This window comes from Geotrypetes seraphini, chromosome 1, assembly GCF_902459505.1.
Source record: "Geotrypetes seraphini chromosome 1, aGeoSer1.1, whole genome shotgun sequence".
Taxonomy (NCBI): Eukaryota; Metazoa; Chordata; class Amphibia; order Gymnophiona; family Dermophiidae; genus Geotrypetes; species Geotrypetes seraphini.
The window spans coordinates 123,889,997-123,913,532 of NC_047084.1; the positions used below are offsets into that span (position 1 = coordinate 123,889,997).

The window sequence follows — 23,536 nt, forward strand, 5'->3', positions numbered from 1 at the left end:
GGAAAACACCCTCCAGGGATTCAAGAAAAGGTTAGATAAGTTCCTACTGAACTAGAACGTACACAGGTAAGGCTAGACTCAAACAGGGCATTGGTCTTTGATCTAAGGTCAGCCGCATGAGACCACTGGTCTGACCCAGCAGCGGCAATTCTTATGCTCTTATAAGGAGAATGATAAAAAAGAAATGCAAAGAAGCAGCTGTAACTATCCCGTCCAGGTGATTTACTATTCTTCAGTTTGTAAAATTGCCCTATTACATATTCCAGTGTTACAAATATTTGTTTTAGTTTCTCTAACTCATCAGTATTGAAAGACCCCACATCTTCTTATGAGCGTCAGGAGCAGCGTGGGCCATTCAGCGCGGCTCTCTGCACTAAAAACTGCTAGTGCAGTTTAATAGAAGAGGGGGGTATATGTTATTGTCTCCAACATAATCTTCTTTGCTTTCCTTATCAACACCTTGAATTTGACTTGCTATGCTGTTTGTTATTATTTTCAAGAACACAATATAATGTGGAGAAACAGAGGAGATGTGGAAGGTACCCAAAATATAATGAATATATAAAAATATACATTTTTAATAGTGAGTGACTGAGCCTTTGAACCAGAAGCATAACAATGGTGTGGTTAAAACTTTTTGCTGAAGTGTTACTTTAGTATTTCTTTTTGAAGCATCACGTCAGCAATTTTTGACGGCGAGGTTCCTGAAGAAGGGGGTTGCTCCCTGAAACTAAGCTTAGTTGAATCTGAATTCTCAAGCAAAGCAAACTTCTGCAGGTGGAAATATTGGATGCCACTGATTAATGCACTGTTGGATGATTCTGCAAAGTTCATGGCAAATAATTGTTCCAGCACAGAAGGGAAGCTCAGAGAAAACAGCTGTACATGGCAGAAACTGCAGCAGACTCTTCCTCCCTGCCCTGTTCCTCTTTACCCACTGTCTATGAGTGATACTAGTCCAGAGGCAAGGCCAGCAGGTGTTCCAGAGCTCAGGGTAAATGATTAACTCAGCACAGAAGGGAAGCTCAGACCATGGCCACTGGGCAGGAAAGCAGTGAATTGCTTGTTTATCCTTTCCAAAATTACTAGTTTCAAGTACTAAGCTAGAAGCTACTAAGTAGTAGATTTCAAACAAACTGAAGAAAATATTTCTTCACTCAGCACGTAATTCAACTCTGGAATTTGTTGTCAGAGAGTGTAAAAGTAGCTAGTTTTGCAAGGTTTCAAAAGGGCTTGGATAATTTCCTAAAAGTCCATAAGCCATTATTAAGTTAGACTTGGGAAAATCTGCTGCTTATTCCTAGGATAAGCAGCATAAAATCTGTTTTACTCTGAAGGATTTTGTCAGATATTTGTGACCTGGTTGACCCTTATTCGAAACCGAAAGCTGGACTTGATAGACCTTTGGTCATCCCAGTTACAAGCAGAAACAGCAGCAGATCATATCCTCCAAATTGGTTCAAGGGTATATAAATCACAGATCAGGCTGGGGTGAGTGAGAGTTAGGTGGGTGGGAAGGAAGGAAGGAATTAAAAGTCTAAACTGAGACTTTCTGTGCAGATTAGTTGCAATTTATACTGATACTGTAGTAAATTAAATATATCTCCCTTAAATGCTAGCCTATGCAACCCTAATAGAGACTTCTATGCTAAGAAAAAGTATCCCTTAAATTCCTTTGCTGAGAAGAGTACTTTAAAAAGGAGGAGAGTGTGGTGCAGTGGTTCAGCCTCAGCATCCTGAGCTGGTGGGTTCAAACCCCATGAACATAAGAACATAAGCAATGCCTCTGCTGGGTCAGACCTGAGGTCCATCATGCCCAGCAGTCCGCTTATGCGGCGGCCCAACAGAAATCCTCTATTTATACCCTTCTATCCTCTTTTCCAGCAGGAAACTGTCCAATCCTTTCTTAAACCCCAGTACTATACTCTGCCCTATTATGCCTTCTGGAAGCGCATTCCAGGTGTCCACCACTCGTTGGGTAAAGAAGAACTTCCTAGCATTCGTTTTGAATCTGTCCCCTTTCAACTTTTCCAGATGCCCTCTTGTTCTTTTATTATTTGACAGTTTGAAGAACCTTTCCTTCTCTACTCTCTCTATGCCCTTCATGATCTTATAAGTCTCTATCATATCCCCTTTAAGTCTCCTCTTCTCCAGGGAAAAGAGACCCAGTTTCTCCAATCTCTCAGCGTATGGAGGTTTTCCATCCCTTTTATCAGACGTGTCGCTTTCCTCTGAACCCTCTCGAGTATCGCCATATCCTTCTTAAGGTACGGCGACCAATATTGGACGCAGTATTCCAGATGCGGGCGCATCATCGCCCGATACAACGGCAGGATAACTTCTTTCGTCCTTCTTTCTTCTTGATTATACCTAGCATTCTATTTGCTTTCTTAGCGGCCGCTGCGCACTGTGCCGTCAGCTTCATTGTCATGTCCACCATTACCCCTAAGTCCCTTTCCTGGGTACTCTCATTCAATAACATCCCTCCCATTGTATAGTTGTACCTCAGGTTTCTGCTTCCCACATGCAGTACTTTACATTTCTCAACGTTGAACTTCATCTGCCATCTCATCGCCCATTCCCCTAGTTTGTTCAGGTCCCTTTGCAATTCTTCGCAGTCCTCTTTAGTCCGAGCTCCACTGAATCGTTTGGTGTCGTCTGCAAATTTTATTATCTCACACGTCGTCCCTATTTCTAGATCATTTATGAATATATTAAATAGTAGTGGCCCGAGCACCGAGCCCTGCGGAACACCACTTGTGACCCTCTTCCAGTCCGAGTAGTGGCCCTTCACCCCATGCTTCTCCTTGTGACACTGGGCAGGTCCATTAGATAGATTGTGAGCCCACTGGGACAGATGGACAAAGTGCTTGAAGTACCTGTATGTAAACCGCTTTGAGTGTGGTTTAAAACTTCAAAAAGGCGGTGTACAAGTCCCTTTCCCTGATGTCATAATGCCTCATTCCACCAATAAAAGTCAACCTCATCAGTGATGTCACAATGGCTTCTAGGAGGAGAGTGCGGTGCAGGGGTTAGAGCTACAGCTTCTCCTTGTGACCTTGGGCAGATACAATAATAGACTGTGAGCCCAGTGGGACAGATAGGGGAAATGCTTGAAGTACTTTGGGTGTGGTGGTATAACTACATAAAGGCAATAAATCGGTCCCAATCCCTTTCCCTCCCGGAAATAAAATAAAGTCCCTGAGGTTACCTATTTAACTCTAAGGGCTCTTTTTTACGAAGGCGTGTTAGCGGCTTTATCACTCGCGACTTTTCATCACATGCTAACCCCCGCACTAGCTGAAAAACTACCGCTTGCTCAAGAGGAGGCGGTAGCAGCTAGCGCGGCCAGCAGTATAGCGCATGCTATTATGCACGTTAAACCGTGAACACGCCTTTGTAAAAGGAGCCCTAAGTCTATCTTTGCCCAATAAGTAAAATTTTATAGCATGTGTTGTGTGCAAAACTACCATAAAACAAGCTATAATTGTAGTGTCTGTTTCAGATGTCATATTACCAATATTCGAATGCCTGTATGAAATTTAAGATGAAAGGACATGGCGGTACTTGAGAGAGTCCAAAGGAGAGCAACGAAACTGGTAAGAGGACTGGAACACTGCCCATATGCCGAGAGGTTGGATAGGCTGGGGCTCTTCTCTCTGGAAAAAAGGAGGCTCAGGGGAGATATGATAGAGACCTTCAAGATCATGAGGGGCATAGAGAGGGTGGATAGGGACAGATTCTTCAGGCTGAAGGGGTCAACAGGCACGAGGGGGCATTCGGAAAAACTGAAGGGAGATAGGTTCAGAACAAATGCAAGGAAGTTTTTTTTCACCCAAAGGGTCGTGGACACTTGGAATGCGCTACCGGAGGAAGTGATCAGGCAGAGTACGGTACAGGGATTCAAACAGGGATTGGACGGATTCCTGAGGGATAAAGGGATCGTGGGATACTGAGAGAGGTATCCAGGTAAAAAGTATAGAAACCCAACCAGGTCGTGCATGTGCAAGACTGGAGGGTTAGGACTTCGATGGGAAGATAGGACTTCAATGAGAAACCAAGGTGGCAATGGAGCCCCTTCTGGTGATTCAGACAGGTCGTGACCTGTTTGGGCCGCCGCGGGAGCAGACTGCTGGGCAGGATGGACCTATGGTCTGACCCGGCGGAGGCACTGCTTATGTTCTTATGTTCTTATGTTCTTAAATACGCTACTTACACAGAAAACAAGTTTTTACCATATGCCAATAGTACCTTTTGCCGTGGTACAAAATCTGGCATCAGATTTGTTCTGTAATGTCAGCTCTTCATTTGCCCAATCACAAACAATGTCTAGGAAATGACCATCCCACAAGGACAGCAAGGAATAAACAAAAAAAGTGGGAAGGGACAACAGTCTTTAAAAAAACAAACAAACAATAACCAAAAGAATTATGTGAAACTTCATTTCTTATGTCAATCCACAAAGGCGTGTGGTATGCCTGCATCAGTACTCAAGTACACACTGAGGGCTCCTTTTACGAAACCGCATTAGTAGTTTAACGCGTGTAATATCACTAGCCACTACCGCCTCCTCTTGAGCAGGCGATAGTTTTTCGTCTAGCGCGGGGGTTAGCGCGTGATCAAAAGTCGCAGCGCGATAAAGCTGCTAACGCAGCTTCATAAAAGGAGCCCTAAGTGTTGATATAAGAAATAAATTGAGTCACTCTTGAGAGAGAACTTTGTGGATCTGAAGAGCAGATTCTCTCCAGCCCTTCTCCAGAGCATTGCTTAGAAAAGTGGCTTCAGGAGTGATTTTGCAAATATCCTACTGCAGTAATAGTCTGCGGTGGACTTCTACATCATTGCTTCACTGCACTCAAGAAAGAACCTTTAGAAAAGTCCTTCTCTGTGAATGTGTGTTTTCTGGCCTCTGATTGTGGGTTATTTCACTCGCAGCATAGATTCAGGACAGTCCCTTCACACTTAGAGTATGACTGACAGTTTGCTTTTTTATTTAACAGGTCAGAAACCTCTCTAATGTTATGCACCAGCTGACTGTGTAAATGAAGAGATTAATTATTAAACCTTTTCTTAAGACTTAACTCATAGGAGAAGCATCGCCTGGTTCCATAAAATTAACGAGTAGCAGAGGTTGGCTCAGTACCTTGACACCAGGAAGCGTGTTCTTCTGAGGCAAAGCTGTCCAGCATTTGACATATAATATATGTAAACTGCTTTGGTTGCTCCCACTGAAAGGTCATATATAAAATCCATTATCCTATACTGGGTTTTTTTAGCCCATAAGACCTGCATAATTTTCTTCCTTTCCACCTCAACCTTCTCTCATTTCATTATAAGAAGGTAAACACATAAAAGAGTTCCATACTGGGAACATAAGAACATAAGCAATGCCTCCGCTGGGTCAGACCTGAGGTCCATCCTGCCCAGCAGTCCGCTCATGCGGCAGCCCAACAGGTCCAGGACCTGTGCAGTAATCCTCTATCTATACCCATCTATCCCCTTTTCCAGCAGGAAATTTTCCAATCCTTTCTTGAACCCCAGTACCGTACTCTGCCCTATTACACCCTCTGGAAGTGCATTCCAGGTGTCCACCACACGTTAGGTAAAGAAGAACTTCCTAGCGTTCGTTTTGAATCTGTCCCCTTTCAACTTTTCCAAATGTCTTCTTGTTCTTTTATTTTTCGAAAGTTTGAAGAATCTGTCCCTCTCTACGCCCTTCATGATCTTGTAAGTCTCTATCATATCCCCTCTAAGTCTCCTCTTCTCCAGGGAAAAGAGTCCCAGTTTCTCTAATCTCTCAGCATATGAAAGGTTTTCCATACCTTTTATCAGATGTGTCGCTCTCCTCTGAGCCCTCTTGAGTAGTGCCATATCCTTCTTAAGGTATGGCGACAAATATTGGATGCAGTACTCCAGATGCGGACGCACCATCGCCCAATACAACGGCAGGATAACTTCTTTCGTTCTGGTAGTAATACCCTTCTTGATTATACCTAGCATTATATTCGCTCTTTTAGCGGCCGCTGCACACTGTGCCGTCAGCTTCATTGTCATGTCTACCATTACCCCCAAGTCCCTTTCTTGGGTACTCTCATTCAATACATCCCTCCCTTTGTATAGCTGTACCTCGGGTTTCTGCTTCCCACATGTAATACTTTACATTTCTCAACATTGAACTTCATCTGCCATCTCGTCGCCCATTCCCCTAGTTTGTTCAAGTCCCTTTGCAATTCTTCGCAGTCCTCTTTAGTCCAAGCTCCACTAAATAATTTGGTGTCGTCTGTAAATTTTTTTATCTCACACTTCGTCCCTGTTTCTAGGTCATTTATGAATATATTAAATAGCAGTGGCCCGAGCACCGAGCCCTGTGGGACACCACTCGTGACCCTCCTCCAGTCTGAATAGTGGTCCTTTATTCCTACCCTCTGTTCCCTACCCGCCAACCAGTTTCTGATCCTCCTTCCAGTTTCTGTATGTCTCCTTCCACCCCATGGTTGTTCAGTTTCCGAAGTAGGTGTTCATGGGGTACCTTGTCAAAGGCTTTTTGGAAATCTAGATATATGATGTCTATGGGGTTTCTTCTGTCCATCCATTTGTTAATTCCTTCGAAGAAGTGCAATAAGTTCATTAGGCATGATCTCCCCTTGCAGAAACCATGTTGGCTGGTTATCAGAAGTTCGTTTCTTTCAAGATGTTCATCGATGTTTTCTTTTATCAGTGCTTCCACCATTTTCCCCGGAACAGAGGTCAGACTCACCGGTCTGTAGTTTCCCGGGTCACCTCTGGTCTGACTCAGTGGAGGCAACTTCTTATGTTCTTATGTTCTTACCTCTTGATCCCTTTTTAAAGATGGGCGTAACGTTGGATATCTTCCAATACTCCTGGATCACGCCTGTTTTCAGGAATAGATTGTAAATTTGCTGCAGTAGTTCTGCTATCTCCTCCTTTAATTCCTTCAGAACCCTTGGATGGATTCCATCCGGCCCCGGGGATTTGTCAGTTTTTAATTTTTCTATCTGCCTGCGTACGTCTTCCAGGCTCACGTCTATGGATGTTAATTTTTCTGCTTGATCTCCATTGAAGATTTGCTCAGGTTCCGGTATGTTGGCTGTGTCTTCATTGGTAAATACAGACAAAAAGAACATGTTAAGTCTTTCTGCCACTTTTTTCTCCTCCTTCACCACCTGTCTCCATTGTCCAGCGGTCCCACCTCCTCCCTAGCCGGCTGCTTCCCTTTAACATATCTAAAGAACGGTTTGAAATTTCGTGCTTCCCTGGCTAGCCTCTCTTCATACTCTCTTTTGGCTTTTCGAACCACACGGTGACATTCTTTTTGATACTTCCTGTGCTCTTTCCAGTTCCCCTCAGTTTTTTCCGTTTTCCATTTCCTGAATGAATTTTTCTTATTGCCTATCGCTTCCTTCACAATTTTAGTTTCCACGCCGGGTCTTTTGTTCGACTCTTTTTGCACCCCTTTCTGAATCTAGGGATATATAGATTTTGCGCCTCGCTCACCGTGTCCTTGAAAAAAGACCAGGCATGTTCTACCGTTTGCCATTTTTTTGAAGTGTTCCTAAGTTTCTTCCTTACCATTTCCCTCATTGCTTCGTAGTTTCCTTTCCTGAAGTTAAAAGTTGTTGCTATGGTTCTTTTTCCTTTCGGTATTCCAACCTCAACCTTGAACTTGATCATATTATGATCGCTGTTTCTCAATGGTCCCACTACTTCTACTTCCTTTGCAGGTCCCCTTAACCCATTTAGGATTAGATCCAGAGTGGCATTTCCTCTCGTCAGTTCTCTAACAAGCTGCTCCATGAAGCAATCTTGTGTAGCCTCCTGGAATTCTGTCTCCCTAGCACATCTTGAGCTTCCAAGACTCCATTCTATCCCGGGGTAGTTGAAGTCTTCCATAATAACCATGTTACCGCTTTTGCATTCTCGCTTCATCTCGGCTTCCATTTCTTCATCGATATCTCCGGTTTACCTGGGTGGTTGATAGTATAGGCCCATCTTTATTTCAGGCCCTTTCCTTCCCGGTTTTTTAACCCATAGCAATTCCAGCTTGTTAGTCGTCTCTGCTGTGTCCATTCTTGTAGATTATATGCTTTCTTTTATGTATAGGGCTATTCCACCTCCTTTCTGTCCTGACCTGTCCTGGCGATAGAGCTTGTAACCCGGCAGTGCTGTATCCAATTTGTTTTCCTCATTCCACCATGTTTCAATGACTCAAATGATGTCTATGTCCTTTTCATTGGCCATGGCTTCTAATTCCCCCATTTTGTTTCTTAGGCTCCTTGCATTAGTATATACGCAATTTAGATCCTGGTATTTTCTTATCTTCATTTCCTTTCCCTGTGCTTCGATCTTTAGTTTCTTCTCTTTTGCTACAATCTTTCTAACCTCCTCTTCTGGGTTAGTTGACTCCTGTATTTTGTCCCTTGTTTCTTCCCAGCCTTTTTTCCCCTTAGTATCTTAACGGGATACCTTCTTCCGAATCGTCGATGCTTGGTCGACTGTCAGCTTTCCCCTTCTTCTTAGTTTAAAGCCTGTTCTATTCCTCTCCTGATGTTTGATAGAAGTCTAGTTCCCGCCGCGCTCAGGTGCAGTCCCTCTCTCCTGTAGAGCTTGCTCTTGCCCCAGAACGTTGTCCAGTTCCTCACGAAGTGGATCCCCTCTTCCTCACACCATCTCCTCATCCATGCATTTATTGATTGTAGTTCCTCCTGCCTTTTCACATCTGCCCTCGGTACCGGTAGGATCTCTGAGAACGCTATCTTCTGGGTCCTCATCTTCAGCTTTCTTCCCAGTATCCTGTTTCCAACAGTGGCCAACACCAAGTCACAAGTACCTGGCAAGATTCCAAAGAGTAAAATAGATTTTGTGCTGCTTATCCTAGGAATAAGCAGTGGATTTTTACAAACCCATCTTAATAATGGATCATGGACTTTTAGGAAATTAGCCAATTTTTTTAAAGCCCTGCTAAGCTAACTACTTTCACCACATTCTCTGGCAATGAATTCTAGATTTAATTACACTTTGAGGCTTTCTATATAACCAATCTGGATAGTACATATTCTTATTACATTTTACTACTTGCCAAGACTCAAATACGTGAGGATCGCTTGGTCACTTGCCTGCCTGGTGTGAAGGTGGTGGACCTCACACGGCATTTAGATAAGATATTAGATAGTGCTGTGGAGGAAAATATGGGAGGGAGGTTCTGGAAGCCAAATTTAGGCTCATAGGTAGAAAGCTGAAATCCAGATCCTCCAGGATAGCATTTTCAGAAATGCTCCCCATTCCCCTGTGATGTTAAAGGAAGCCTTGCAGTGCCCAGAAACAGGGGTGGAAAATAAAGGGGTGATACAAAAACCTTTACTTTGTCCACCTAAGCCTAGAGTTAGAGCATTGCAGGAAGATAAAAACTCCTTTAAACAATAGCCCTGTGTCAACTAAACCACCACCCAAAAAATCCTGTTTATCTTTCTCCAAGAATGTGAAAGTAGGGAGGTATAATGAACTACAAGTTCCAGAATTCCACAGACAGGAGAAAACAAAGCCCAGGGCTGGAACAGCTTCTGCAACCAGCCCAGCTGACACAGGTTCTAATCAGCTGAGAAAGCACCAAAATGCTGCTGTAGGTTTGGAAGCTCAGGTATAGTTAGAACAAATCATAGCAAGGTAGGAGAAAAGGGAGTGGTTTCCAAGCAGTGGGAGCACACACAAACTCTCAGACCTTCTTTGAATGTGGTAGAAGGCAGAATTCTCCAGCTGAAAGCAGGAAAGCAGTAGACACCAGACCCTCTGGATAAATAGGTAGAAACTTTCAATGTAGAACCTGATCATGTTTTTGAAGACATTGATATGGATCAGACTGAGTTTGGGGAGGAATTAAACTCCTTTGAAATGGAGTATGAGGTGCCCATCATAGAATGTATGGAGCTAAGTTAAAGGCTCACCTAAGCTAATGTCTGTTGAGGAAAGAGAGAAAAATCCTGAAAGTACTGTTTGCAATTAAGGCAGATAAAACACAGACCTGCCAGGATTGATGTTTTGTGTCAAGGCAGCAGGATTGTAGACGGCCATGCAGTAACTTATGGGTGGGGAGCCATTTTTGTCTTTGAATATTGCTGTGAAGTGCTATGTGAGGTTTTTTTTAAGGCAGTGTTTGCTGGTGCCACTGTCCTGATAAAAGACTCTTTGATGGCTGTCATCATGTTGGGATCTCTGGGCGGGGATCTGAAAAGTGGATCTAAAAGGGTTTAGGAACGGATCCCATGCTCTGGGGAAATTAAGTTGATGATTTCCCCAGAGAGTTGCCTCAAAGAATAAAGTGACAGTTTTCTTTATCTATTCTAAATTTTGTGTGTAGAGCTTAAGACAGCAGTATAAAGTGAAATTATAGGAGTGTCTTACCAGTGACTGTTACTTTGCACCATATTTTGCTATTTTTGAATGTTTGAACATTATACCAACCTGAGCAATGGAATAAAAGACTATTTTTGACTATTCTGGTAACTTTGATTTTTTTCTTTATTGCATACCCTAAACCATTTACCATACCTGCTTTCCGCTTGGCCGAGGTCTATGTGCCGAGGCAGGGCTTCTGGCTCGCCTGAGTTTGGCCACGCCTGTTCACCATGCGCAGGACCCAAGAGGCAGGCAGAGCTCCAAAGTCTCAATGCATGGTTGAGATGATGGTTTGGGGTTGAGGGATTTAGATTTGTTAGGAACTGGGCAACCTTCTGGGAAAGGGGGAACCTATCCCAAAAGGATGCACTTCACTTAACCAGGATGGAACCAGGCTGCTGGTGCTAATGTTTAAAAAGGAGATAGAGCAGCTTTTAAACTGAGATTGGGGTGGGGGTGGGAGCCAACAGTTGCCGAGGAGCAGATGGTTTGGTGTGGAGTATCCCTGAAGGAAACTGTTGAATCAGAAGTTTCAAGTTTTAAGTTTATTAAAAGATTTTTTAAACTGCTTATTCAGGTTTCTAAGCGGTTTACAATATAAAATTACATAAAAACATAGGTTACTAAATAACATCAAAATCTAAGTAAAAACTCTGATAAAATGTACGGACTTACTTCAAACAATAGGGTAGTGGGAAAGAACTACAATTGTTATAGAAAAGGTGTAACATAAAAGGGAAGAAACAATGGGAATGGGAAGGTAACATCTAGGGAACCACAATAGAGAGGTTTCAATAATGGTGAAAGAAAGTCAAGAGTGCTAAAGAGAGAAGCAGTCTAAAGATATCAAGTTATTTCTGTCATCTTCTCAGTAGCCTGTAGATACAAGGAAAAACCACAATTTGAAGTGTCTTTAGGCAAATGCTAGAAGCCTAAAAAATAAAATAGGAGAGTTAGAGTATATAGCACTGAATGATGAGATAGATCTAATAGGCATCTCAGAGATCTGGTGGAAGAAGGATAATCAATGAATGTGACAAACCAAGCCCCCGGGCTGGTTTTGCACATAGAGCTGCCAAGAAAATCCTGTGCAGAAGAGCTGACCAAGTCAGCTCTGCTGAGCCACTTGAGACTGACCTCCCTTGTCCATGCTGTAAGGACAGTAGTATTCTGGATCAGGTTACATCAGGGATCTCAAAGTCTCTCCTTGAGGGCCGCAATCCAGTCGGGTTTTCAGGATTTCCCCAATTAATATGCATTGAAAGCAGTGAATGCACACAGATCTCATGCATATTCATTGGGGAAATCCTGAAAACCCGACTGGATTGCAGCCCTCAAGGAGGGACTTTGAGACCCCTGGGTAACATAGTAATATAGTAGATGACAGCAGATAAAGACCCAAATGGTCCATCTAGTCTGCCCAACCCGATTCAATTTAAAAATTTGTTGGTTTTTTTCCTTTTTCTTACATACATTACATTAGGGACTTCTATTCCGCCTATACCTTGCAGTTCAAGGCGGATTACAAAAGAGCTAACTGGACATTTCCAGTGAAGTTACAACAGTATTTTTTTTTTGTTTTTTTTTTTGTTACAAGGAAGGAGAGGTAGCTGGATTAGTTCCGGAAGAACTTGCAAATTGGATATTAAATTGACTGTACGTTACTGTGTGATATAACAAATAGATTACAGTTAGAGTACAAATAAGATTACATTACATTTCAGGGATCTGAATACTTGGTTGGTGTTTTGGGGAGGAAGAGATTATTTAAGTGGAAGTTTTGGGGGAGAATTTATCTAGGAGGAGGGGGAAGGGTTGGGTTAAGATATCTGGATAAATTTCTTGAAAAGTAGAGTTTTGATTTCTTTTCAAAAAGTTTTGAAGTCGCCCGTTGCCGTCAACAGGTTGGAGATGGAGTGGTTAAGTTTTGCTGCTTGCGTCGCCAGAAGGTTATAAAACATCTTTTTGCGCTGAGTACCCTTGAGTGGAGGGAAGGCAAAAGGGTTCGGAGTTCTTCTTTGTCTTGAGGTGAGGATCTGGTTTAGGCGGTTGTTTAGATAGGTGGGGGCGGAGCCGTTTAATGCTTTGAATAAAAGACAGTAGAATTTGAATTGAATTCGTGCTTGCATAGGTAGCCAGTGAGAGTCTAGGAAGGCAGTTGTAATATGATCATATTTTCTCAGGGATTAGATCAGTCTGAGGGCAGTGTTTTGTTTAGTCTGAAGTTGTTTTATCATGTTGGCAGGACAAGGTAGATAGAGGGAATTGCAATAGTCCAGTAGACCTAAGACTAGGGATTGGACAATTAGCCTGAATTGTGCTGGGTCGAAGGATTTTCTTATTTTACGTAGATTTCTCATAATTAAAAAAGCTTTCTGGGATGTTTTATTGATTTGGGACTGCATTGTGCAGCATCTGTCTATCATTACTCCTAGGAGTTTGAGTTCGGGCTGTATTGGGTATTTGGTGTTTTTAATTTTCAGTTCTGTAATGGTGGGAGTTTTGGCCTTTTCGAGTAGAAGGAATTTTGTTTTATCTGATTTAGTTTCAGTTTGTGGTCTACCATCCATTTTTCCACTGCATCTAGGGTTATTTCCAGTTTTGCTGTAGTGGTGGGCTCTGATGGGTCGAAAGAGAGGAGTATGGTGATGTCGTCTGTGTAGCTGAAGGATGTAACATTTAAGTTATCTAAAGTGGCTCCAAGGGAGGAAATAAAGAGGTTGAAGAGCGTAGGTGATAGAGGTGATCCTTGTGGAACTCCGCATGGGTTGGACCATGGTTCTGATTTGATATTATTGGACTTTACCCTGTAGGTTCTTGATTTGAGGAATCCTTGGAACCAATTGTAGACCTTGCCTGAGATCCCAATGGCGTCAAGTATCTGTAGCAGTATGGAGTGGTCGACCAGGTCAAATGCTGCGGAGAGGTCAAGTTGGATTAGCATCATCTTTTTGCCTTTGCTAATTTGCTGTCGAGCTGTGTCTAGTAGTGTTACAAGTAGTGTTTCCGTGCTGTGGTTGGTTCGAAATCCTGATTGTGAGGGATGAAGTAGGTTATGGTCTTCCAGGTAGTTGGTGAGGTATTGTGCATCTAGACCTTCTATTATTTTAACTTATATTGGTATTGAAGCGATTGGTCTGTAGTTAGAGGGGTTATCTATTGGGCCTTTGTGGTCTTTCATGATTGGGGTGATTATGATCTCTCTAAGGTCTTGAGGGAATTGACCTTCTGTTAATGTGGTTTGAATCCATAGCATGAGGTTGGCTCTGAATGTGGTGGAGGAGTTTGATAACAGGTAGGTGGGGCAGTTATTTAGGTCGCAAGAAGCTTGGCTGTATTTTTTGTAGAGTCGATTCATATCCGACCAATGTAATATGGGGAAGACTGTCCAGCTTCTGTCTGCAGCGATGGCTTCTCCTGTTGAAGGGTTTGTTGTTATCTTGTCAAGGTGGGTGTGAGAATTGTTGAATGCGGTTCTGAACTTGGTGATCTTATTTTTGAAATGGTCTGCTAGTTGGATAGCTGTCGGTGGGTGGTTTCCTTGTGTAGCTAGGTGAGGTTTGGTGTCGGTGAGATTCTTTACTAGATTGAATAGCTTTTGTGTCTAGGGTTTCCGTGCCTATCATTTTGGAGTAGTAGGCTTTCCGTTTTTCCTTGAGTTTGTCTTTGTATTGGTTGATTTGAGTTCTCCATACTGTTTTTGTGTGTTCTAGGCTCTTTTTTCCATTCTCTTTCTAGTTGTCTGCAGAGCTTTATTAGTTGGAGAAGTTCAGTGTCGAACCATTTGTCTGACGGTCTGCAGATTCTGAATTTTGATTTTTCAGGTGCTAGCTCATTCAGGATGGTTTCGCTTACAGTACGCCATTGTGATATGAATTCGTTGGGGGCTATATTGGTGATTGCGGGGTCTGCTTTGTCCCAGAATGTGGAGGGTTCGATTTTTTGGCGTGTTTTGAAGGAGGTTTTGGGAGGGGGTTGCTTGTTATTGCGTTGAGCCCAATTGATATTAAAGGTGTATTTGTAGTGGTCTGACCAGAGGGAGGGGTGCCAAGCCCCATTTGAGATGTGGATTTCGGGATTGTGAGTGTGTTGGGACATGTATGCAACGACATCTAGTTGGTGGCCTTTTTCGTGTGTGGGTTGGGGATTGAGGATCTGGTAATTCAGTGCTTTGAGATATGAGAGTATTTTCTACTTGTTTGGAGGTGTGGTCTTCTAGGTGGAGGTTTATGTCTCCAAGGAGTAGGTTATGAGGTGATGTTAGGGAGTTCTGGTAAATGAATTCTTCAAGAGCTTGTTTGTTAGCATTCCATTTTCCTGGTGTTGAGTAACAAAGAATGCAGGTTAGAGTTCCTATGAGTGTATTGTCGGATAATTGACAGGCTAGGAGATCTAGATGGGGAGTGGAGTGTTTGTCTAGGGTCTTTATGTTGATGTTGTTTTTGAGTATGATGGCTAGACCTCCTCCTCATTTTTTCCTCTGCAGACCAATTCTATTTTGGAACCCTTCGGGCAGAGTCCTGTGATGATGGGATCCGAGTCAGAGGTTAGCCAGGTTTCGGCTAGGAATAAGCAACTTAACTGTTTTTTAACTATCCAGTCCTTTATAAGGTTTGCTTTTGTGCTTATTGATCTGATGTTCATATATGCACAGGCTAGTGAGGTATAGTTTGTGTGGGGAGAGGGGATGTATTTTGGGTGGAGAAAATTTTTAGTTTGAGGGTAAGAATTGTGGACTGAAGATCTTGGTTTTAGGGGTGGTCTTTTTCCCCAGCTTGTAGGTATGCTGATATGGTTGAATGAGGAGCAGTCTATCAGGTTTCTGGTAGAGTAGAGTTTTCTGGATGGTTGAGGATGCCTGTAGGATTCTGTTAATGTTGGGATTGAGGATGTATGGTACCCTGCTGTTTTTCTGTTGGTTAGGAATAGGAAGAGTAGTAGATGGATGAGTAAACTTGTTGTTAAACCGGGAGACATAGTGTTTTTGTGTGCAGAGGGTTATCTTCTTTAGCCTGGTACCTGGTGTGAGGTGCAAGAATCTGGGCGGTGTAGAGAAGGTTGGGGGAGGGAAGATGAGGGAAGAGCGTCTTTCTTCCACTCTATCCTGTTGTGTTAGGGAGTCTGCTATGCTCACTTGTGAGTTCTGATCTGGGAATGTTTCCTCTTCCAGTTGGTTGGGGGGAGTAAGTGAAGTGGGACTCACTCACCTTGAGGGTAAGACCGCTGGTGTTCCCTCTGAGTTTGGTGGAGTGGGCGGTTTCCCGGCGTCGGGAGTGTTGAGATAGCTTCCTTTCCTGGAAGGCTGGTAGGATGGAGTCGGTTCGGAGTAGGAAGTGGTTTTCGGAAGATTTTTGGGGAGAATGGTCGTATCTGCCGTCAATCGTGGATGGTGGTTGGACTGCTTCCCTGCAGTCGCTTCACAAAGGTGCGCAATAAGGCGTACACGCCTTTGTCTTGTGCCTTCGTCGGCGTGCCAAACGGCGCTGTTCTTTTACTGTCGGAGGTCCCCTGCTGGTTCGGGGGAGGGGCGGAGCAGTGCTCCCACGCTCCTCTCCTCTCTGCTGGTCTCTGACTTCCCAGCGGCCCGCAAGTATTGGTGCGGGGGGCTGGAGAACTGGCTTCTCATCTCTGGAGCAGTTCTTTTACTGTCGGAGGTCCCCTGCTGGTTCGGGGGAGGGGCGGAGCAGTGCTCCCACGCTCCTCTCCTCTCTGCTGGTCTCTGACTCCCCCGCTATTTCTGGGCAACAATCAAAGCTCTGCCCAGTACTGTTCTTAGGTTCCAACTACTGAAGTCTCCATCAAAGCTCATTCAAGTCCATCTACACCCTCCCAGCCATTGAAGCTCTCCCCAGCCCATCCTCCACCAAACGGCCATATACAGATACAGACCGTGCAAGTCTGCCCAGTACTGGCCTTAGTTCTTCAATATTTACTATTATTTTTCGATTCTAGATCCTCTGTTGTTCATAAGCAGGCAGAAACACAGCATTGGCACCCTGCCAGTACATCAGCTAGGGCAGCTAAAGCCAAGGTAGCTGTGCCTATGAGAATAAGGCAGAACAGACAGGGGAAGCTTGAGCTTAGACAGCCTGTTGTGAAACCAAAGCCCATCCCCCTCTACAGGCTGAAGGGCAATGGCTTTGGTTTGATTAAAGGCAGGCTGAAGGAAGCAGTAAAGGGAGTGGACAGTGCATGGAAGAAGAACTCCAGCAGGTAGAAGCAAGGCAGGAGCCTTGGAGGGAGCAGCGCAGCCGAAGCAGGAGCTTGGAAAGCTTTGCTCCTGACCTCCGCGCCTCTGGCTGGGAAATAGGAAAAGACAGCTAGTGAGGGAGAGATCACGCTGGACCACCAGGTTATTTGCAACAAGTTGTTGCAGACGGTGGGTGTGCGGGATGGGTTGGGGTTTTAAAAAGGTGTGGCGGCGGTGGGCATGTAGAGGGGGTGTTTAAGAAAGGTAAAGCGGGCGTGTGGCGGCGCAGTGGGCGGGTTATTTTAAAAAGGTGTGGTGGTGAGAGGGGTGCTTTTAAACGGTACGGGGAGGGTACTTTTTTTGTACCTTTGCTACATAAGAAGCACTGAGATTTCCACCCACTTTTGGGAGGGAAAAAAGTGCGTCTTATGGAGTGAAAAATACAGTAATTCTTTATTAATTTTCAAATCAAATACAAAGTGCAAAGAATATACAATCAATTAATGCATTAAACAGCACTTACATTCAAACAAATATTGATACACAGTATATTCTTCCCCCCTCCCTGGATGTGTGTAAAGGTCAATTAGGAATTAAAGGCTTATTCGATTACTCAGTTTTAACAAATTCCGCTAATGGACCTCGTGTTTCCTTAAATTTTTTATTATGTCCCATTTATTCTAAATTCATTCTTTAAAATCTATAATATTGCCATAAAGTTTCCCACCAAAAGTTAAAGTTCAATCTGTCCCAGTTCTTCCAATTTCTTGTTATTAACTGCATAGTTACCCCCGTCATAATAATAATAAGTAGTCAGTTTTTCTTTCAATCAATTGGACTCTTGGGTTGCAATGAAGTCTCAAATAAAACAATGTCCTACGACAGTAGAATAGAAGCCTCCAATATCCTATTAATTATACCCCAAATAGACTTCCAAAAGTTGAGTATCAAGGGACAATAAAACAAGTGATCCAATGTTCCTACTTCAAGATGACAGTGCCAGCATCTATTAGACTTTGAACTATCCAACTTTTGAAAACGAACTGGGGTCCAAAAGATTCTATATAACAGAAAAAAACAAGTTTGTCTCATAGATGCTGACGCTGTACATCTTATTTTCTAGGTCCAAATCTGTGGCCATTGAGTAGTAGAAATCTGCTGTTTTGTCTCAAAGCTCCAAATGTCTTTTAAACTTGTTTAAGGTTTCTTATGCAAATATTCTGATATTAATTTATACCTCTTGACGGCCTGATGCCCTTGCAAATCTGTCTGGAAACATAGGCCCAACAAGCTATACTGATTTTTTAAGTTATGCTAATCAGGGAACCCTTTCTGAATGGCCTGTTTCAACTGCAACCATTTATAACTTTAAGATTTTGATATGCCGAAAGGTTGTTGCAATTGTAATAAATTTACCATTTTCCCATTCTGAATTACATCATCTAAAGTACATATGCCTGCCTGCAAACAATGTTTCTAGAAGATTTTAGACTCGCTGATAACTTGGAGTTTAACCATAGGGATTGACAAGTGGATTGTTGAACTGAAACTGAAGTTAAGGCATCAATACATTTTAATGTCTTCCAGGTAGATTGAAGAATAATATTGTCCCTTGTATATTTGAGGAAGCTTGATACTCAAAATATGGTTAAGACGTAATGGGACCAAAAGATGACTTTCCAGTATCAATCAGTTTGACAGATTTTTCATTAGTTCAGGAAGGATCTAATACATACTCTGACGCAAAATAAAGGCTTAATGATACCTGTAAAAATTTGGAAAATTTACTCCTTTCGCCGATTGTGATTTTTGAGGATACTAAGGCTATTCTAGCAGTTTTACCCAGCCAAAGAAATTTTGTAAGAACCCTATTTAATTTTTGATAAAAGGAACTCTGGAAATAAACTGGTAACATACTCATTTGGTAACAAACCAAAGGCAAAATCATTATTTTGATGGTTTGGACTCTCCCCCACCAAGAAAGATGTAATGGGTTCCGATGTTCACACATTTTTTTAACTTTCAACAATAAGGATTTTTCATTTACTGTCATTGTATCTTCCAATGTTTTTTAAATCATTATACCCAAATATTTTATTCCCTCTTCCTTACAAAGGAAGGGGAATGGATCAAATAAAGCTTTTACACAATGTACATTCAATGGAAGAACCTCAGATTTACTCCAATTTATCTTATAACCTGAAAATTGTCCAAAACAATCAATCAATTCCAATAAATGAGGGATGGTTAATTTAGGATTCTTCAAATGAAGCAAAATATCATCTGCATAAGCCAAAACTTTATAATCTTGACCCGCATACAGAATTCCCTGTATCTCATTTGCCTGCTGAATTGCAACAACAAGGGTTCCAAAACAATATCAAAAAGCAAAGGAGATAAGGGACATCCTTGTCTAATTCCCTTCTTCAGAGAAAAATGTTCTGAGAATGTATTATTAATATATAATCTGGCAGAAGGGGAAGTTTGAATCATTTGAATGAATCTGGATCCTATTCCAAACCAATCCATTGCTTGATATATAAAAGTCCATTCTACATGATCAAAGGCCTTCTCTGCATCAGCCATACTGCCTTGCAGCCAAGTTCCGGATTCTTCTGTTTGTTTTAAATCTACTACTTAGTAGCTTTATTGCATGTTCCCTAGTCCTGGTATTTTTGGAAATTCACATCTACCCTTTCCACTCCACTCATTATTTTATAGACCTTTATCATATCACCCCTGAGCCATCTCTTCTCCAAGCTGAAGAGCCCTAGCCGCTTTAGCCTTTCGTCATAGGGAAGTCGTCCCATCCCTTTTATCACTTTTGTTGCCTTTCTCTGTACCTTTTCTAATTCTGTTATATCTTTTTTGAAATATGGTGACCAGAACTACACAAAGTATTCAAGATGTGGCCGTACCATAGAGCGATGCTATGGCATTATAATATTTTCATCTTTGTTTCCCATTCCTTTCCTGATAATTCCTAACATTCTATTTGCTTTCTTAGCCACCGCTGCTCATTGAGCTGAAAGTTTCAGCATCACATAGCTATCATTTGAGTTCCTCTTTCCCACATGCATCACTTTGAACTTGCTCACATTAAGCGTCATCTGCCATTTTGATGCCCAGTCTTCCAGTTTCACAAGGTCATCTTGCAATTTTTCACAATCCTCTTGCAATTTAACAACTTTGTGTCATCAGCAAATTTATTCCCATCACATGATCACTGATAAATATGTTAAAAAGCAGCGGTCCCACTGGGGATCCCCACTGTTTACCTTTCTCCATTGAGAATATTGACCATTTAAACCTATTCTCTGTTTTCTGTCTTTTAACCAGTTCTCAATCCATAAAAGGACATTACCTTCTATCCCATGACTTTCTAATTTCCTCAGAAGTCTTTCATGAGGTACTTTGTCAAATGCCTTTTGAAAATCCAAATACACAATATCAACCAGTTCACCTTTATCCACATGTTCATTCACCCCTTTTAAGAAAAGCAGTAGATTAGTGAGTCAAGATTTCCCTTGACTAAAACCATTTTGGCTTTCTCTCATTAATCTATGCTTACGTATATATATTCTTTCATTTTGTTCTATAAAATGCTGAATGGAGGGGAATGGGTAGTAATGAGTTACTTGTTTACTCTTTCCAAAAATACTGGGACTAGAGGGCATGCGATGATTAAATAGTAAATTTAAAATAAATCAGAGAAAATATTTACTTCTGGAATTCTTTTGAAAGAGAATGTGGTAAAAGCAGTTTGCTTAGCAGGGTTTAAAAAATGTTTGGCTAATTTCCTATAAGAAAAGTCCATAAATCAGTATTAAGATGGACTTGGGAAAATGCACTGTCTATTTCTAACATAAGTCATATGAAATCTGTTTTACTCTTTTGGGATCTTGCAGATACTTGTGACCTGGATTGGCCACTGTTGTAAATAGGATACTGGGCTTGATAGTCCTTTGGTCTATTTCAGGATGGCAATTCTTATGTTCTTATGTCTACAGTATATTCAGACTTCCACTATTTTTCTAAAATGGTCCCTGAATATTCATATTTATTTTAGCATTTGCACTGCTGCTCAAAATAGCACAGTTATTGAATTAATGTTTTACTCTTTCAAATTCAGGACAAATATTTGGCAAGGAGCTGGCAACATAAGAATAGCCATACTGGGTCAGACCAATGGTCCATCAAGCTCAGTATCCTCTTTCTACAGTGGTCAATCCAAGTCACAAATACCTGGCAGAAACCTAAATAGTAGCAACATTCCATGCTACCAATCCAGGGCAAGCAGTGGCTTCCCCACATCTGTCTCAAAAGCAGACTGTGGACTTTCCCTCCAGGAAGTTGTCCAAATCTTTTTTAAACCCAGCTATGCTAATCGCTGTAATCACCTCCTCTGGCAAGGAGTTCCATTTCACACTGGGTAGAAGATTTCAACATAGTGTCCAGAATGACACCCAGATCTTTTTTCTTGAGTGCTGAATCCTAAGGTGGACTCTAGTAATTATGATTTAGATTATTCTTCCCAATGTGCATCAGTGACATTTTTATAACCGGTTTGAAGTTGCTCAGTTAGAAATGGCAACAGGGATGTAAAAATTATAATATCAACTGCATAAATTTAGTTGATTCCTAAAGGTCTTTGTCTGTGATCCTCTTTTATCCTCATATTTAACACTGCTCTACCTCTTCTGACTTTCACATCTCATCTTCCCCATCTATTGTCCGATTTCCTACCCAGCTAACTGTTGCTCACTTTCTGTCATTTTCCCTTTATCTGTCACAGCACAAAAAGACAGACAATATCGGGTACTCTGCAATTATCAGTGTTTGGGTTACTGCCCCTCAATAAACAACTTCACAAATAGAAGAAATAGTGAAGTGAGAACAGCCATCATTCACTCCCATGTCAGAGACAGTTGGGCTGAGAACGACTCCCAGCTGGCTAAATAGTGCTAAGCTGGCAAAGTGCCGATATTCAGTGTGAGATGACCGTCATCTCCTAGTCACCTGCTATGTCACATGACACAGCCAGTCAATACCAATATTCATTGGCTGACTGGCTAAAATGGCAGTTCTATCTTTTGCCCCTATAATATATCCAGCCAGCAGATGAATATCAACATGGTTGGCTTTCTAGAGCAACTACACTTAAACTGGAAATTCAGTGCTGCTGGTGGGATACAGCTCCAGAAATTCTATGCCAGTGCATTGAATTTCCAGGATTGTGCTGCCTCCTTCGATAGATGGTATGTGTAAATCCAGCAATAAGCACAAACTCAATACTTATTGAATTGTCAGTGTGCCAGAAAGAGCTTGAATACTCAGCACTTCATTCATATGTAAAGCTACAACTTAGTAATTTTGTGTTTCTCATTACAGCCATGACCCCTTGCATGCTGCCATTAATACTCTTTTTGGGTATCGTTGGAGTTACAAAAGCTGCCAAAATTGCCATTATGCCACCAATCATGTTTGAAAGTCATCTCTATATTTTCAAGACCTTGGCATCAGCATTGCAAGAACAAGGCCATGAAACGGTATTCCTGGTGTCTGAGGGCAGGGATGTACCTCCATCAAATCATTACAGGCTACAGTGGTACCCTGGAATCTTCAATAGCAGCACCACTGATGACTTCCTGCAGTCCAAAATGCGGAATATTTTCTCTGGTAGGCTGATAGCATTAGAGCTTGTCGACATTATGGATCACTATTGCAGGAACTGTGATATGATGGTTGGGAATCAGGACCTGATGAACAATCTCAAACAGCAAAACTTTGATCTTATATTAGTGGATCCTAATGAGATATGTGGATTTGTTCTAGCTTATCTTCTTGGAGTTAAATATGCTGTGTTCTCAACTGGCCTTTGGTACCCTACTGAGGTTGGTGCACCAGCTCCACTAGCTTATGTTCCAGAATTTAATTCACTTCTTACTGACCACATGAACCTTTTGGAAAGAATGAAAAACACGATGATTTATATTTTTACCAGATTAGGAATTAATTTATTGATTCTCCCAAAATATGAATGGATAATGCAGAAGTACAAGGTGATGCCAAAACAATCCATTTATGATCTGATCCATGGAACAAGCTTTTGGATGCTCTGCAATGATGTTGCCTTAGAATTCCCAAGACCAACCTTGCCCAATGTTGCTTTTGTGGGAGGAATTCTTACAAGACCAGCCAGACCGTTACCAGAAGTAAGCTGTCTTGCACTTTATGTATTCTAATAATGATGAAATAGTTAAAGAAGTATCAATTTTGAAACGTCAGAGTGTTGTTTCATAGGCCATAAAAAATCATAGCATTAAAATCCATTACACTCAACTTCCCACAAGGGATATTTCATAAACCAATGGCAAAAAATGCACACAAGAAGGGGATAATTTTGATCTAGTACTTACAAATATGGGAAGTGTTTCTAAAGTCACAGAAGGTCATCATCTGAGGTTCAGTGCAAAGGAAGGGGTCACATGAAGGTCAGGACCCTGAAATTCCACCCTAGCAATTTTGTAAAGCTTGGGAAACACTGGGAACTTCCAATGGAAGTAAAATCCATATGTCTCAATCCATCCTTTTTCTGGAGCCATATGGTAACCCTAGTAAAGGTGATGGGAACTAGAAGATTAGAGAGTTGAACTAAAAGAACCCCCCCCCCCCCAGTAAGGGCATGAAACACTGGTGTGAAGGTAGATGCAAGTAGGGAAAGGAGGCCAGTCTGATTTAAGGGAGGAAAGATATTGCTGAATAAACAAATGTCTGATAAATCTGGAGGAAGTAAAAATGTAGCAAGCCTAGCAAAGGCGTGAATGGAGAAGAAAGTAGCTATGGAGAAAAATGTTGGGCATTTCATTTTGTCAGGGGTGGAACTGTAAAGAATGTATGTATGGAATGTGAGAAAGAAAAGCAAAAATACTGAAC

The 23,536-nt window shown here is 42.0% G+C and overlaps 1 protein-coding gene across 6 annotated transcripts in view; it reads left to right on the forward strand.

Moving 5' to 3' along the window:
* The window catches only part of UGT8 (UDP glycosyltransferase 8), a 160,046-nt gene that overhangs the window by 48,786 nt on the left and 87,724 nt on the right, over positions 1–23,536 (forward strand). Inside the window, exons 1-2 of one of the 6 annotated variants that reach the window (XM_033937804.1) lie at positions 9,594–9,655; positions 21,992–22,815. In XM_033937804.1, the coding sequence (XP_033793695.1) occupies positions 21,994–22,815 (822 nt within the window). In that variant the 5' untranslated portion in view covers positions 9,594–9,655; positions 21,992–21,993. Of the gene's footprint in view, positions 1–9,593; positions 9,817–9,859; positions 9,935–10,003; positions 10,101–21,991; positions 22,816–23,536 lie in introns of those variants that run through there. The other 5 variants (XM_033937796.1, XM_033937780.1, XM_033937760.1 and 2 more) reach the window with 5 other exon arrangements.